A 14,119-nucleotide genomic window follows, 5' to 3' on the forward strand; every position below is an offset into this window, starting at 1 on the left:
TTAAAATAATTTAAATGTTATATATATATATAATCAAATATAAAATCTATATACTAAACTTAATGTCCTTAGCAAAGAACGTATACAGTAAACATAAATATATAGTTTTATCGATGTCTCTACGAACTTCCATGGACCTGGCTGGTGAATGCCCAAAAATATTGGCACTAGAAGCCTGTTGCAAAGCTCATCGTAATCTGAAACTTTCACTCTTCTTCGTCGTCTTCTTTGATGCTTTGCTGAGTCTGTTGAGCTGAAACTACTGGCCATAGAGTTGGATATCTCTACCGTTGATTGCCTGCAGTGGCCTTGCGTTCATCTCTGCATACTGTAGCAATATGCAGTCACAAACGTACGTCAAGCACTTGGAAAAATTTACTACTTTCTTTTATTCAGATTCCTCATTAATGTTAGTTAAATCGATAGTAAAATAGGGAAGCTCTGACTCACATCATGAACAGCCTCGCGCAGTAAATGCACTTGCTCTTTCGACACAGTCCTCACCTAAACACATATCAGCGAATAAATTAATCATCATTCATTAAAGTGATTCTCAGTTTCTAATCGACAGTTGTTTTTGGAACATCCAAGTAATGGCTAATAAAGAAGATATTTTTTTTTTCTTTTTTTTGGGTTAGATAGAAGCTCTACCTTCTTGCTAATTGTCCAGATAACACCTTCAGTGCAAGGCGGAACAGTGAGGGAACCCATATATCTGTAATACTTCTTTCCACCCAGTTTAATCTCTCTGGGATCAACCACTCCCATATCACTCTCTTCCTTTGTGTCGGCTATAGACGATATATTCTTCAGCAACTGTGAAAATGATCGAAACATTAACAAATCATTGAAAACACAAATGTTCAATTTCGTCGTATATAATAAGGTTGAATGGGCTTCTGTTGAATGTAAGTATAATTCGATTAAGAAGAATATCAATAGAGGCTATATATGTGATGAAAAAGTGTGGAAGAAATACGAAGTACCTAAGAAAAGAGGTATAGGAGAATAAAAGAAAGTTCTTTTTTTTTTAACAGATAAAGAAAGATTGATAGGTGATAGTTGTATTATATAAATTGTAAGTATTTTATAAAGATATATAAAGTAATAAATAAAAATTACTCACAAACTTTATGGGAAAATTGGTATATGTGAAATAGGAGAGCAGTGGGTTAGGTTGTATGGAAATGGAAATGGAAAACATATTGAATACGAAATAAAAATAAAAAAAGATTTTTTTTTTTTTAAAAACAAGTGTAAATAATTTCGAAACAGGAAAGTTTCCATTTGCGTGCTTCACAGTGGGTCGGTAACAACCATTTGACTATCACACAAGCTTACAAATTCACCCAGCTGCTCTCCGTGTCTGAAAGGTTGAATGATTTGACCAACTTTCCAAAAATATTTTGATTTCCAAAGCTCATGGATTTGAGAGAATATTTGATTGACTGTTTTCACCAGTTACTATTCTCGGCAAATTTGTTGCAGAAAGGGAAAGAAAAAGAATCAGAATACAAGGAGAAAAAAGAAAACAGAGAACCGCCTTCTGGATTTTTCTCTCTGGAAAACAAGAACAAAAGAAGCCACAAAAAAAAAATGAAAAAAGAAAACTTAAATATAGCAATGCTGTGAGCAAGGAGATGGAGTTGAGGTTTCGTACTTGGGAGAGGAAAGCATCGGGGCGACCAATCTTGTAGAGGACCCCAATCACGGCAATCTTGTTCTTCACTCTGCTGTCTGGGCTAACGTGGACCAAGTGCAGTTCCATGTCGTACCTGTTCACAACAGTTAATTTCTAGTGATCTCGTTCACAAATTTGCTCAATCATACATACAATATATATATATATATATATATAAAGAGAGAGAGAGAGAGAGAGAGACCTGCGGCCATTGATGGAGTGCTCGGAAGGGGAGTGCCAGTGGCCTTGCTGCAGTAAGTAATTTGTGCCGTTGATCTTAATGGATCCAGCCTCGCCCAGTTCCCACTGAAGCTGCAGATCATCATGATTCATGTTCATTAATTAAGGCATTCATGGGAAATTAGAAATATCATTTCTAGCGTTAATTGGTAGAAAACAATGATACATTTAAATTCAGTTTGGGTGAAACATAGATATATATGCTGGGAGTATGGATATATCCTTAATGATTACCGAGATATCATGGCCTCTGTTCTTGAGAAGTGCATTGGCGGGCTTGTAATCTCTCTTTAACTCTCTTTTCCTAAGGATTATTTTGACCCTCTGGTTGCACATGTCGATGGGAGACTGCATTTCTCCGTTCTTGCACGCTGCCCATTCCTTCTTCAGCTCTCCCCATCTGTGAGGCCCCTTCTCACTTCCTTCCCCATAATCAAATTCACTCTCATCCTCTGCACCATTATTAATTAGTTTCAACACACAATCATATATATCGCTATAAACCAACTACAAGTAATATCTACTGATATACAGATCATAGACCGAGCAAGAATCGTTATAGACATATATATGAATATATATGTATGTTTGGGCCATATATATATTACCGACTTCTTGAGCTGTGACTGATGTTGGATTATGGAAGCACAGAAGCAGAAAGAGAAGAGATCCGAGAACGAAGATGGGACTGATCGCCTGCAGCTTCATATTTTGCCGATAATCAAATACTTTTGCTAGGAGAAGTAGGTGGTATTCGTTAGATGAGTGGAGAACGTGAAACGGTGATATGAATATATAAAAGAGATTTGGGCTGGATTTGCGCTATATTGTGGTGTGGGAGGTCTCTCGATCGGCTGCAATATTTATAGCAATTATTAGTGGACGGATCATCGCAGTGAGAATAGGGAGGCTTCTTGTGAGCTTCTTGAGAGCTTCTTGGATTCGCCCTACCTCTCATGTATGAACGCAGGCGGGACCCCAAACCAAAGAATGCTGATATCAGCTACTGTTTCCGTATAGAACTTTTGCGCCTAAATTATTGAGCTCCGACATACCATTACGTGAAATTACACGTGAGAGGCCTTTGCTTCTTGAAATTACAAAGACGTCCTTGTTGTTGTTAACAAATCTCAAAAATTGACTATTTTGTCCTCAACTTTTACACACACGCTCTTTTCCCTCTCCGTCCCACTCGTCAATACCGTACCGTTCCGTTCCGACCAGAACAGTTGGAAGGTCTCGATCTTTTATCAAACCCGGAATCACCGTGTTTTTATTCCACAACGACTAGTTTTTAGGACATTTCGGTCCGTACCAGTCGAAATTAGCCGAAATGCAATTGTGGAAACTTATTATAAAGAGTTAAAAGCGTGGCTGGCTGGATATAGAAGAGAGTTCCGGCAAATATACTGGGACAGTCTTGGGACGGGGGATCGCCGCAGAGATGAACTTTTTAATTCCGGCCGAGATTAACGGCTAATTTCTAGTGACGCGTGGCGGCTCTCCGGCTAGAGATTAACTTTTTAATTTTATCAATTAGACAGTTAGGCATCCAAGCCACGGTTAGAGAATTGAAATTAAATAAAAAAAAAATTACGCGTCTCAATTAGTGAATTGAAAATAACCATAAAGTATATGCATGGTCTCATCTTTCGGGATTTAAGTTTACAAATTTCACTTAATGCCATTACTACTCCCAAAAAGAAACTTTACTGTTTGACATGAAAAAGATACTTCAATACAAATTTAATATATTATATTACCGTGCTATTTGTACGGATAGAATGACGAACCCGTTGATTGAATTAGATTTCATCAATGATAAAGTCCGATCATTAAGTCGTCATGGATGGGAGAAGCCTGGTTAGTTTCAAACGTGAATGAAGCCTGATCGAGCTTTATTGGCGTCGCAAACAAGGGAAGCTCGGCTTTAATCCGGGATGAAGTCCAATCGAAAGCGATAATGACGAGGTGATGAGATGGTGAAACGACGATCGATGTGAGGGGCTGCAGCGAGGTGACGGCATGATGCAGTAGTGGTCGTGTGAGGCACTATAGTAAGGGTTGCGCGAAATGCTGTAACAAGATGATGAGAGAATGCATCGACAATCAACGAGGCGACATGAGACGACAATAAGGCGAGATGGAACTTACTGGAGGTGGCCATGGCAAGCGTGATAAATCTACAAATTAAGTGAAGATATTTTTATTATTTAATATCTTCAATCAACGTTATTGAGGCAAAATAGCATTTTCCTAAATTATAACTTAATGTGTGGTTTAACCTTGACACGGCAAGAAAAAGTTGGAGACCACTTTTAAAAAAATCATTCAATAATGGTTGGTCTGCCACTCGTTTATATATATATATATATATATATATGTATGCATACAAAATAAGTCAATGTCAGCAAAACATATATAGTCTCACGTAAGTCTTTCTCTATTGGTCAATAAAATCTCGTTTGATTTCATGCATGATATCATCTCTATTGGTCAATAAAATCTCCTGAAAAGACAAATTTCGCCCCTGCAATGATGCTAATATGTTCGATGGACATCTAATTCCTAAGATATAATACTCCTTTAAAAAATTAGTACAACACAATACTAATTTTAATTTTATCGGGTGAAACTAAATTTAAAACGTACTCTTCCTGGCAGCAGAGAAGATGTTAGAATCTCGCACATTTGAAAGTAAAGAAAAATTATTGCAATAAAAAAATATATTGGAGAAAGAATAAATAAAATCAATTAACTTGAATTGATTCTATGTATAGAAAAATAGAATTTAGAGGGTCCTATTTATAGTTTTTAAACGTTCAATCATGAGATGTCATTGTTTAATCCAGATTAATTTAGATCTTTATATCGTATTTTTTTAGATTTAGACACAACCTAGCGGTCCAAATCGTACTCTCTCACAAAGATTCACATCTCTTACCATACATCTCTCACACTCGAAGAACGTGTCCGTTCACCCACACCTAGTATAAATAGTTGGGTCTAATTTGAATTTTCTTTTTAATTTATGTATTTAAAATCTATTAATGCCAACACTGATACTGGTAAATAATGACGATTCAAATCGACAATGATTAAAGAAGAATATAATATGTTGAGGGGCAAGAAGGATGTCAAGGGAGTAGTTAACTGTTATATGCTTAATTTAAGAGGAGATTTTGACCTGGACTCTGAAGCTGGTGGCCATGTTTTAATACTTAAATGAAGGCGAAAATTCAACTAAAATGCAACAAAATTCGCTTGGCTGTATTCATTGCAAGGCACCAAATGTGAATTGGTCTTCTTCTCTTTGTATATTTCAAACAACTCCACTTCTGTCTTTCTCCGTCGCAAATATTAAATCTCTGAATTCAACTTTCACTCTTGCAATATGTTATGTATATAATTGACAAATATGTATACCTGTGATATATGAGCTATAATTGACAAATATGTATACCTGTGATATAGGAGCATAGATCATTGCTTCGTATATTATTGATGATGCACAGTTGATCACCATTTTCTATCAAGAACCAAGTACCTACAAACAAAGTTGGGGACTCATTCTCCCATGATCACTCCGATGTTTAACTCAGTTCACATGATTATGAAAATTAGAGTATTTAGTAGAAATAGAAGAAAAATGATTCCCTTACCTATGTGGATTCACCTATATTTATGAGGAGCGGTGGTGACCCCATGGAGATAGGAGTTTCCCCCTTTTCCGTTAGAGGAAATCTTTTCCATATTGTAGAGAGATTTGTTGTTGAGCTTATTTCCACGAGTACGGGTGAAGTTATCCTTTGAGCATTTTGGGATAATGATTCACTCAATTTAGAAACCACGATCTTGAGAGGAACGAATGTGCCTATCATTTTCGAGAATCTCAAGATAACAATCATCTTTAGAGGTTTCGGGAGAACCACGAAAGTCGAAAATACTAGGATACACTCGTTGGATTTGGATTTGGGCTTCCGAGTATTTTCTAGGATGACCCAGACACATGCCCTTCCCAACTTAAATCAAGTGATAATTCTCAATTGTCCCTTGACGAACACGTGTCTTTCGTCCATTGGCTAATTCGCAATGGCATCAGGGTAATTAAGATATTTGGAATTTTTTTTTCACCAATTATATATATGTATATACTCAATTAGAAAGTGACAATTTAGAATTCTCAAAGTATAATGTTACACACCATTAAATATAAACTTGCCAACCCATATGTTTTCGTGGGGTTGTTCAGTTTGGTGCAAAGCTTGCAAGGAAGAGAGAGCCACCCACCAAATAACCACCCCCACCCCCAGCAAGTCAGCAACAACCAGCATCCAGCACATTATATATATGCAAAGACAAGACAAGACAACTACAAGATACCTCATAATTTAAGGAAACGAGTCGTCATTAATTATTTATTGTGGTTTACAGATGCCTATATGTGAAAGCTGTCGTTTGTTTTTATGTAATTTATGAGTATTTGTATTTTGTAGAATTAATATTAAAAAGTATGATATTTTATACTTACAGGTCAATTATATTATATATATTATACAAAATCTTTTTATAAATATAATACAAGATATGGATGCCCAAAAATATTATGCTATTTCTCTCTCTCTCGTTGGATTCAAGTTCATTTGTTTACTAGGCTTGTATCTTTCCGTAACCACTGCTTTGGCATTCCCAGAGCTAAGGGTCAAATGCCATTTCCAAAACTTCAGTCAACATATTATTATTATTATTATTTTTAGAGTACCGTATTCATATGTTATACAACTTAATTTTATAATATTAATTATTTACTCTGATCGATTATTGTAATGATTTATTTTTAAGAAAATATTGCACTTATAAATACGTTTGAAAAATACTTTTTTTAATTTATGATAATTTTATTTAAATTTATTATAAAATTTGTAAAAATTATTTGTCAAATTGATCATTTTTCATATTCTTTAATTTTAATTATTTTCTATGCATCGATCTACGTGAATGATTGGCTTCTCTAATCTTATCGATTATTTCAATTGTCATAAAATATATTGATCGTGTGATATTTTAAAATTTAAAATTTAAGATGTACAATGCAAACTAGAGGGAGGGTCACATCATAATTATAATGTCACAGGGAGTGACAAATTATGATTTTCATATAAGGCTTTAATCTCATCTTTGAAGTAGGTAAGAGATATTGTTACAATTTTAAGTCATATTTTAAATGGTTGGATCACGATCAGTGGCGGATCCAGGGGGGCTGGCATGGGCTTCAGCCCGTGCCAGCCCCAACCAAAACATTATATAAATATTTAAATATATACATATACATATACATATATACACAATCTCTCAAATTGAAGCTCCAGCCCTCCTCTTGGATCCCCTCTGAATCCGCCCCTGATCACGATAAGATAGAATTTATACTAATAGATCGTGGACTTGATTCTTTATCCTGCGTAATGAGGTAAAATCTCTGTCTATAATTTATCTCATCTATCAAAATTAAAAACACAAATTATAAGAAATCACACAAAGACGATAATCCCAAAGTAAGAGACATTAATAGAGACTAACTTAAGAATTCAATAAAGGCAAAGTGCAACCTATCTAAGAGTTCATACTCCACACATAATAAAAACATTACAAGTTGAGGGTGATTTTCATATTTTTACTATTATGTTAATATATATAACTAGTTCTCGACCGGATACAATATCCAATAAAAATATATGTATAAAATAATAGTTTAAAATATGGAATGCACATTACAACAAATTTAATATATTACATGAATTAGTAAAAAAATAACAATTTTATTTCATTGTGATTAAAGTAAATTTTGGAATATTTCTTTGTATATAACATTTGTAGTCAAAGTTGTAAATTTTACTAGATTTTTTCTTCAAAACAGAAATAAAAAAAAATGACTACATATCCAACAAAACATAATATAAATAAAATACCCAACACAAGTTATATAAAGATACATTTTGCAACAAAAAAAGATAAAAAAAAAATAAATTAAAAGATCATACTCCAACTCTTCAAAAACAATATTTATTTTTTTGTAGTGGATCCAAAAAGATGATTGAGTTCTAGCTTTGTCCTTCTCGACGACTTCGCCGATCACTTCTTTAAATTTAAGATAAACATGGACAAAACGAAAAATGAAAATGTATTAGAATTGTGGAATAGTGCATATCAGAAAAAAGAGATGCAAGCAAACAATGAAGAATAGTTTTTAAAAAATTAACTAAAAAAATTAATTAAAATTGACTAGGAAAAGAGGTAGAACAATGCAGTAATGAATTGAATGAAAAAAGAGGTAGAAAAAGATTAACTAAAAAAAGAGGCAGAAACACACTAAATATTTAATTTTCCTTAGACTGTGGATTGGACAGAAATTTGACGAAAGGCTTGAACCTATATATCTCAATAGGAAATAATTGATCTTCAACCTCAAGCACTTGAGTGGTCCTCATGAAACTCAACACGTACTTATGTGTGATAGTCTTGATCATCATAGTATTATGATCAACTACGAAATTTTTCATTATGTACAATTTATGCTCTTCAATTTTATCCGCAAAGTAACGCATCAAGTTTTTCTTGATTATTGCATGCATCCGCGTCCTCTACACAACATGATAAATGACACATTGCACAGATTATATATTGGCAAAAACAACAAAAGTGCATGGTAAGAATAAAAAATAGTGTTTTCCGAACTTACATCTTTGTTGTACAACACTAAAGCGACGCTATTAATGTAACGCCCCATTTTTCGGACGCGCTACTACTTAGGACAATTATGGGATAATAAATTTTTTCTTAACAACTATTGCTAAACCATATCATTTCTCATATCCATCCCAAAATTTTCATACTTCTATCTCGAAAGAGAATTATCATAAACATCAAATGTGGAAGATAAAATTGAACCTAACATCTTAACATTAATTATAAATCAATTATTACATCCTCATTAACCATAATTAAGGTTATACATCATTATTTCTCAAAAAATTCAGAATTCAAAATAGCAGAACTTAAATACATGGGCTACATAACATACATTCAACTTATCATACAACTTATCATGCACTTTGTTAAGTGTTATTTCATGCCTCATTCATTCTTGTTTCTACTACAATCTCTATCTGGAACGTTTGAATATTCCAGGGGCAAACCCCAAGTTAGATGATGAATCATCTAAGTAAAAGAACAAAATATTTAATGCTCATGTATGTATGCAATGCACATAACATCGTAACTCTCTATTTGGGTTGACCGCACCTTAAGATTACCTGCTATTTTTACAGTCTTCCTGCCAGACCGAAGTGTATGGGTGCACCCTTGGCAAAGCTGGCGCTAGTACCTAATCTCAAATCCATGCGACGTATGATCGTGAATCTCATCATGCTTATATGCATATTTCATTATCAATACATGTAAATGCAATCTACATGACATACTCACATCAAGGCATGATGACATGATAAAATCATTTACATAAAATCGGATTTTGGGTCGAACCACTTACAAATCAAGTATTTTCATAAAACTAAATTCAGTTGGGAAGTACCACTTACCTTCAAAAAGACAATTTTGCCTTTAGCATAATTTTGCCTCAAATTTGCGTCGGACTTCCAATCGTATTCAATTATGAACCTTGACATACCCTGAGCATCATAATTATTTAAAAAATCAGATTTCTAATTTTCTTTAATTTTTCTAATTTCTCCTATTTCCTCCTATTATTTCCTCAAGATTATGAAATAAATATTTTCTCATAGAATTTTCTCAATTTCTCTTCACAATAATTCCTAAAAAAATATTCCTAAGCTCCAAAAATTTTCTCATAATTTTCAGAATCCATGTTCTATTTGTTTCTCATTTTCTCTTTGATTTTCAAGTATTTGTTACCTCAAAAATCCATAATAAATACCAATCATGCATTTCTGTTCCAATTTCATCATCAACAAATCTAAAATATCATTATTATATTTCTGGAATTTTTGAAAAAAATTTCAAAGATAACTCACCTTCCCGCGGAGTGATTTGATATTCTTCTATACTGCGACGAAGTCTCGGTTTGCGTATTCAATGACGCCTTCTGCCACAAATTTTTACACAAACTATTAAACCTAGCCTATAGAATTTTTCTAGGAATCTTTGATATTTTTCTCTATATTTTGTTTTTCCTATTTTGTTTCTTTCTCTTTTTCAAATCTCTCTCTCACTCTCAAATCTTTTTTCTTACAACCTTTCTCTCTCTATTTTAAGTCCTCAAACTTTTCGATTTTCCTCTATTTATAGAAGGTTGAATTAAGTTTAGTATAATTGTAGTGATCCACTATCTTTAATTATTTTGTCACATTTCTTAATTATTTTTCATTAAATCTCTCCCATAATCTTTAATTATTTGTCCACATCCTACTTTGTCTCCCACATTTCTCTATTATTTTACCCATTATCTTTTATTATTTGTCCACACCCTACTTTGTCTCCCACATTTTTCAATTATTTCACCTCTTATCTTTAATTATTTTGTCACATTTCTTAATTATTTTTCACTAAATCTCTCCCATGATATTTAATTATTTGTCCACACCCTACTTTATCTCTCACATTTCTCAATTATTTCACCCATTATCTTTGATTATTTGTCCACACCCTACTTTGTCTCCCACATTTCTCAATTATTTCACCCATTATCTTTAATTATTTTGTCACATTTCTTAATTATTTTTCACTAAATCTTACCCACAATCTTTAATTATTTGTTCACACCCTATTTTAATTTGTCTCCCACATTTCTCAATTATTTCATCTACTATCTTTAATTATTTTCCACTAAATCTTCTTTTGAATAGATTATTCTTTTATTCAGTTAATTAATTTTAAGCCCACTTTTTTAGTCTACTAATTCTAAGTCTATTTACTTAACCTTTCTTTTCTTTTTTTTTTCAACCTAGCCCACTAATTCTAAGCTCATTTACTTAGACTTTCATTTTTCAACTTAGCCCACTAACTCTAAATCCATTAGTTTTCTCAACTATAATCTCTAATGTATGCCAAAAATATTTTAAATACAAAAAAATTAATTATTATTATTATCAAAATACTAGAATATTACAATTAACCTCGTTGTGGTTATGATAACTGTATACTTCCCACTTCCGGATGACTCGTATCTTGAACATCCAATTTTGGGTCTCTGTTATAGTTTGATGCATATGCAACATATGCAGAATCTGAGCCATGGAAAATACTGGGTCTCAGTTATAGTTTGTAGAGAAATCAGTTCAATTAAGAAAGAATTTCTAATGATATTCAAAATTGTTTTTTCTAGCTGTATAAAAAGTCCTAAATTGAATAATTCATTTTTTGATGCATATCTTAATAAATGTAAATTCATTTTTTGATGCATTAGAACTTACTATATTTAATAAATTGAATAATTTATTTTTTGATGCATTGGAATTATGTTGTATTCAATAAATTGAATGTAGACAGAGAAGTAGTTGGAAAAAAAAAATATTAGCATAGTTTCATAAATAAATGCATGTCTTACGTCGTTGTCAACTTATTAAGTCTCTGCTTTCCTAGTTTTAATTGATAGTTGTACATTCGGTAATATTTATCTACTTAAAGAATTAATGTTGAAACCATCATTAACCATACTTACCAAGCTAAATAAATTTCAAAAGCTTTTCATCACTGTTTAACGTGATCAAGATATATTTTTTTATTCCTAAATATTTATTTATTGTATTCAATAAATTGAATCATTCATTTTTGATACATTGGAACCTGTTGTATTCAATAAATTGAATCATTCATTTTTTAATGCATTGGAACCTATTGTATTCAATAAATTGAATAATTCATTTTTTGATACATTAGAATCTGCTATATTCAATAAATTAAATGTAGGCAGAGTAATAGCTCGAGAAAAAAAAATATTAGCATAGTTTCACAAATAAATGCATGTCTTACAGCATTGTCAACTTATTACGTCTCCGCTTTCCTAATTTTAATTGATAGTAGTACATTTGAAAATATTAATCTACTTGAATAATTAACTTTGAAACCATCATTAACCATACTTACCAAGTTGAATAAATTTCAAAATATTTTCATCATTGTTTAATGTGTCTAAGATATATTTTTTTATTTTTTAATTCCTAAAAATTTATCAGCTGTATTCAATAAATTGAATAATTTATTTTTTGATATTGGAATTGTTGTATTCAATAAATTGAATAATTCATTTTATGATGCATTGGAACCTGCTATATTCAATAAATTGAATAATTCATTTTTTAGTGCATTGGAACCTGTATATTCAATAAATTAAATGTAAGCAGAGTAATACCTTGGAAAAAAAAAAAAATAGCACAGTCAACTTATTAAGTCTCCACCTTCCTAGTTTTAGTTGATAATTGTACATTCGGTAATATTTATCTGCATGAAGAATTAACGTTGAAACCATCATTAACCATACTTACCAACTTGAATAAATTTTAAAAGCTTTTCATCACTGTTTAATGTGTCTAAGATATATATTTTTATTTTTTAATTCCTAAATATTTATCTGTTGTATTCAATAAATTGAATAATTTATTTTTTGATGCATTGGAACTGTTGTATTCACTAAATTGAATAATTCATTTTTTGGTGCATTGGAACATGCTGCATTCAATAAATTAAATAATTCATTTTTTGGATGTTGAAAAACAGAACAACAATAATTGAAAAAATAAAGACACAAAGTGATTGAAAAATATCAATGTACATTTCTTTCATTGATAGCAGTCTTTATATACAATAACAAACTTCCCTAAAGACTTGCCACTAAACATAATGGGTAAAACTGATGAGAAAAAACTGCCATTATCTGAGCCATACGAAGCCACTAACTTAAAAAAAAAAAAAAAATAGCAACTAAACTTTAACAAAGTCAAAAGATAAAATGAAGGGAACAGAAAGGGAAAAAATTGATAAAAAAATAATAAAGCAATATGCTGAAATTAAAATGCCAACTGTCTAACACTCCTCCTTGGCATTTTGATGACAAACTCCAATTTTTTGTCTTAAAGCTTCAAACCTTTCTTTAGGCAGTGGCTTGGTAAAAATGTCTACAAGCTGTTATTCAGATTAACAGTGTACAAGCACCATTTCATTTGATTGTTGGGCCTCTCAGATAAAGTGAAACTTAATCTTGATATGCTTGGTTCGTCCATGACAGACTAGATTCTTTGAAATTGAGACTGCAGAAATGTTATCACACATAATCCTGGTTGCTTTAGCTTGCTCATGTTCCAAATCCTTCAACATCTTCCTCAACCAGATAGCCTGGTTGACAGCTAAGGCAACAACAACGTACTTAGCTTCTGTAGTAAACTGAGCTGTTGTCTCTTGCTTCTTTGAGCTCCAAGTGAAAATACCAGAACTTAGAGAAAATAAGTACCCTGATGTGCTTCTTGAATCATCAATACAACCTCCCCAATCATTGTCAGTGTAGCCAATCAATTTTAAAGCCTCTCCTGGTGTTTTTGGAAAGAAAGTACCAAGAGCAATGGTACCTTTGATGTACCTAAGCACACGTTTTGCAGCTATGAAGTGACTCTCCTTTGGTGAATGCATGAATCTTGAAAGAACACTCACAACAAATAGTATATCAGGTTTGCTTGCTGTGAGGTATTGAAGGCTGCCAATTAAGCTTTTATACAAGCTTTCATCCACTTTCTCAGAGTCATCATTCTTGCTTAGCTTGATATTGGTTGTCATAGGTGTCCCCACTGGTTTACAATCCTCCATCTTAAACCTCTTTAGGATATTAGAATCATATTTTGTTGACATGTGTAAATGCCATAACTGGATTGCAACACTTCCATTCCAAGAAAATAACTCATAATTCCAAAGTCAGTCATCTCAAACACTTTTTGCATTTCTTCCTTGAACTCTTGGATCAGTCTAAGTTGACTTCTTGTGATAAGCATATCATCAACATAAATAGAGACAATTAAGAGATGATTACCATACGATTTCACATACAAGGTTGCTTCATTTTGACTTCTGTTGAATCTAAGCTGTATAAGGTTGTTGTCCATTCTATCGTAAGACCTTCTTAAGAAGATACACATGATCCTCTTTCCTTTGAACAACATATCCATTTGGTTGCTCTAC

The 14,119-nt window shown here is 32.5% G+C and overlaps 2 protein-coding genes across 2 annotated transcripts; both read right to left on the bottom strand.

The window, feature by feature from the left end:
• LOC127788662 (carbonic anhydrase Nec1-like) lies at window positions 1–2,816 on the bottom strand. Its single transcript, XM_052317219.1, has 7 exons — window positions 2,530–2,816; window positions 2,156–2,373; window positions 1,884–1,993; window positions 1,661–1,775; window positions 652–816; window positions 451–504; window positions 1–328 (listed from the first exon to the last, which is right to left on the bottom strand). Exons 1-7 carry the CDS (start codon window positions 2,627–2,629, stop codon window positions 260–262), a joined length of 831 nt encoding a protein of 276 aa, XP_052173179.1. The 5' UTR covers window positions 2,630–2,816; the 3' UTR covers window positions 1–259.
• Window positions 2,817–13,129: 10,313 nt separating this feature from the next.
• Window positions 13,130–13,750, bottom strand: LOC127788783 (secreted RxLR effector protein 161-like). The gene has a single exon (XM_052317392.1). It carries the CDS (start codon window positions 13,748–13,750, stop codon window positions 13,130–13,132), a length of 621 nt encoding a protein of 206 aa, XP_052173352.1.
• Window positions 13,751–14,119: the final 369 nt, after the last annotated feature.

The sequence above is a fragment of the Diospyros lotus genome, chromosome 13 (assembly GCF_014633365.1).
Source record: "Diospyros lotus cultivar Yz01 chromosome 13, ASM1463336v1, whole genome shotgun sequence".
NCBI lineage: Eukaryota > Viridiplantae > Streptophyta > Magnoliopsida > Ericales > Ebenaceae > Diospyros > Diospyros lotus.

Coding starts and splice junctions, on each gene's coding strand:
- LOC127788662 (XM_052317219.1), bottom strand. CDS start 2,629: ATGAAGCTGCAGGCGATCAGTCCCATCTTCGTTCTCGGATCTCTTCTC. Junction 2,374..2,529: donor AGTCACAGCTCAAGAAGTCG/GTAATATATATA, acceptor ATAATGGTGCAG/AGGATGAGAGTGAATTTGAT. Junction 1,994..2,155: donor ACAGAGGCCATGATATCTCG/GTAATCATTAAG, acceptor GATGATCTGCAG/CTTCAGTGGGAACTGGGCGA.
- LOC127788783 (XM_052317392.1), bottom strand. CDS start 13,750: ATGGAGGATTGTAAACCAGTGGGGACACCTATGACAACCAATATCAAG.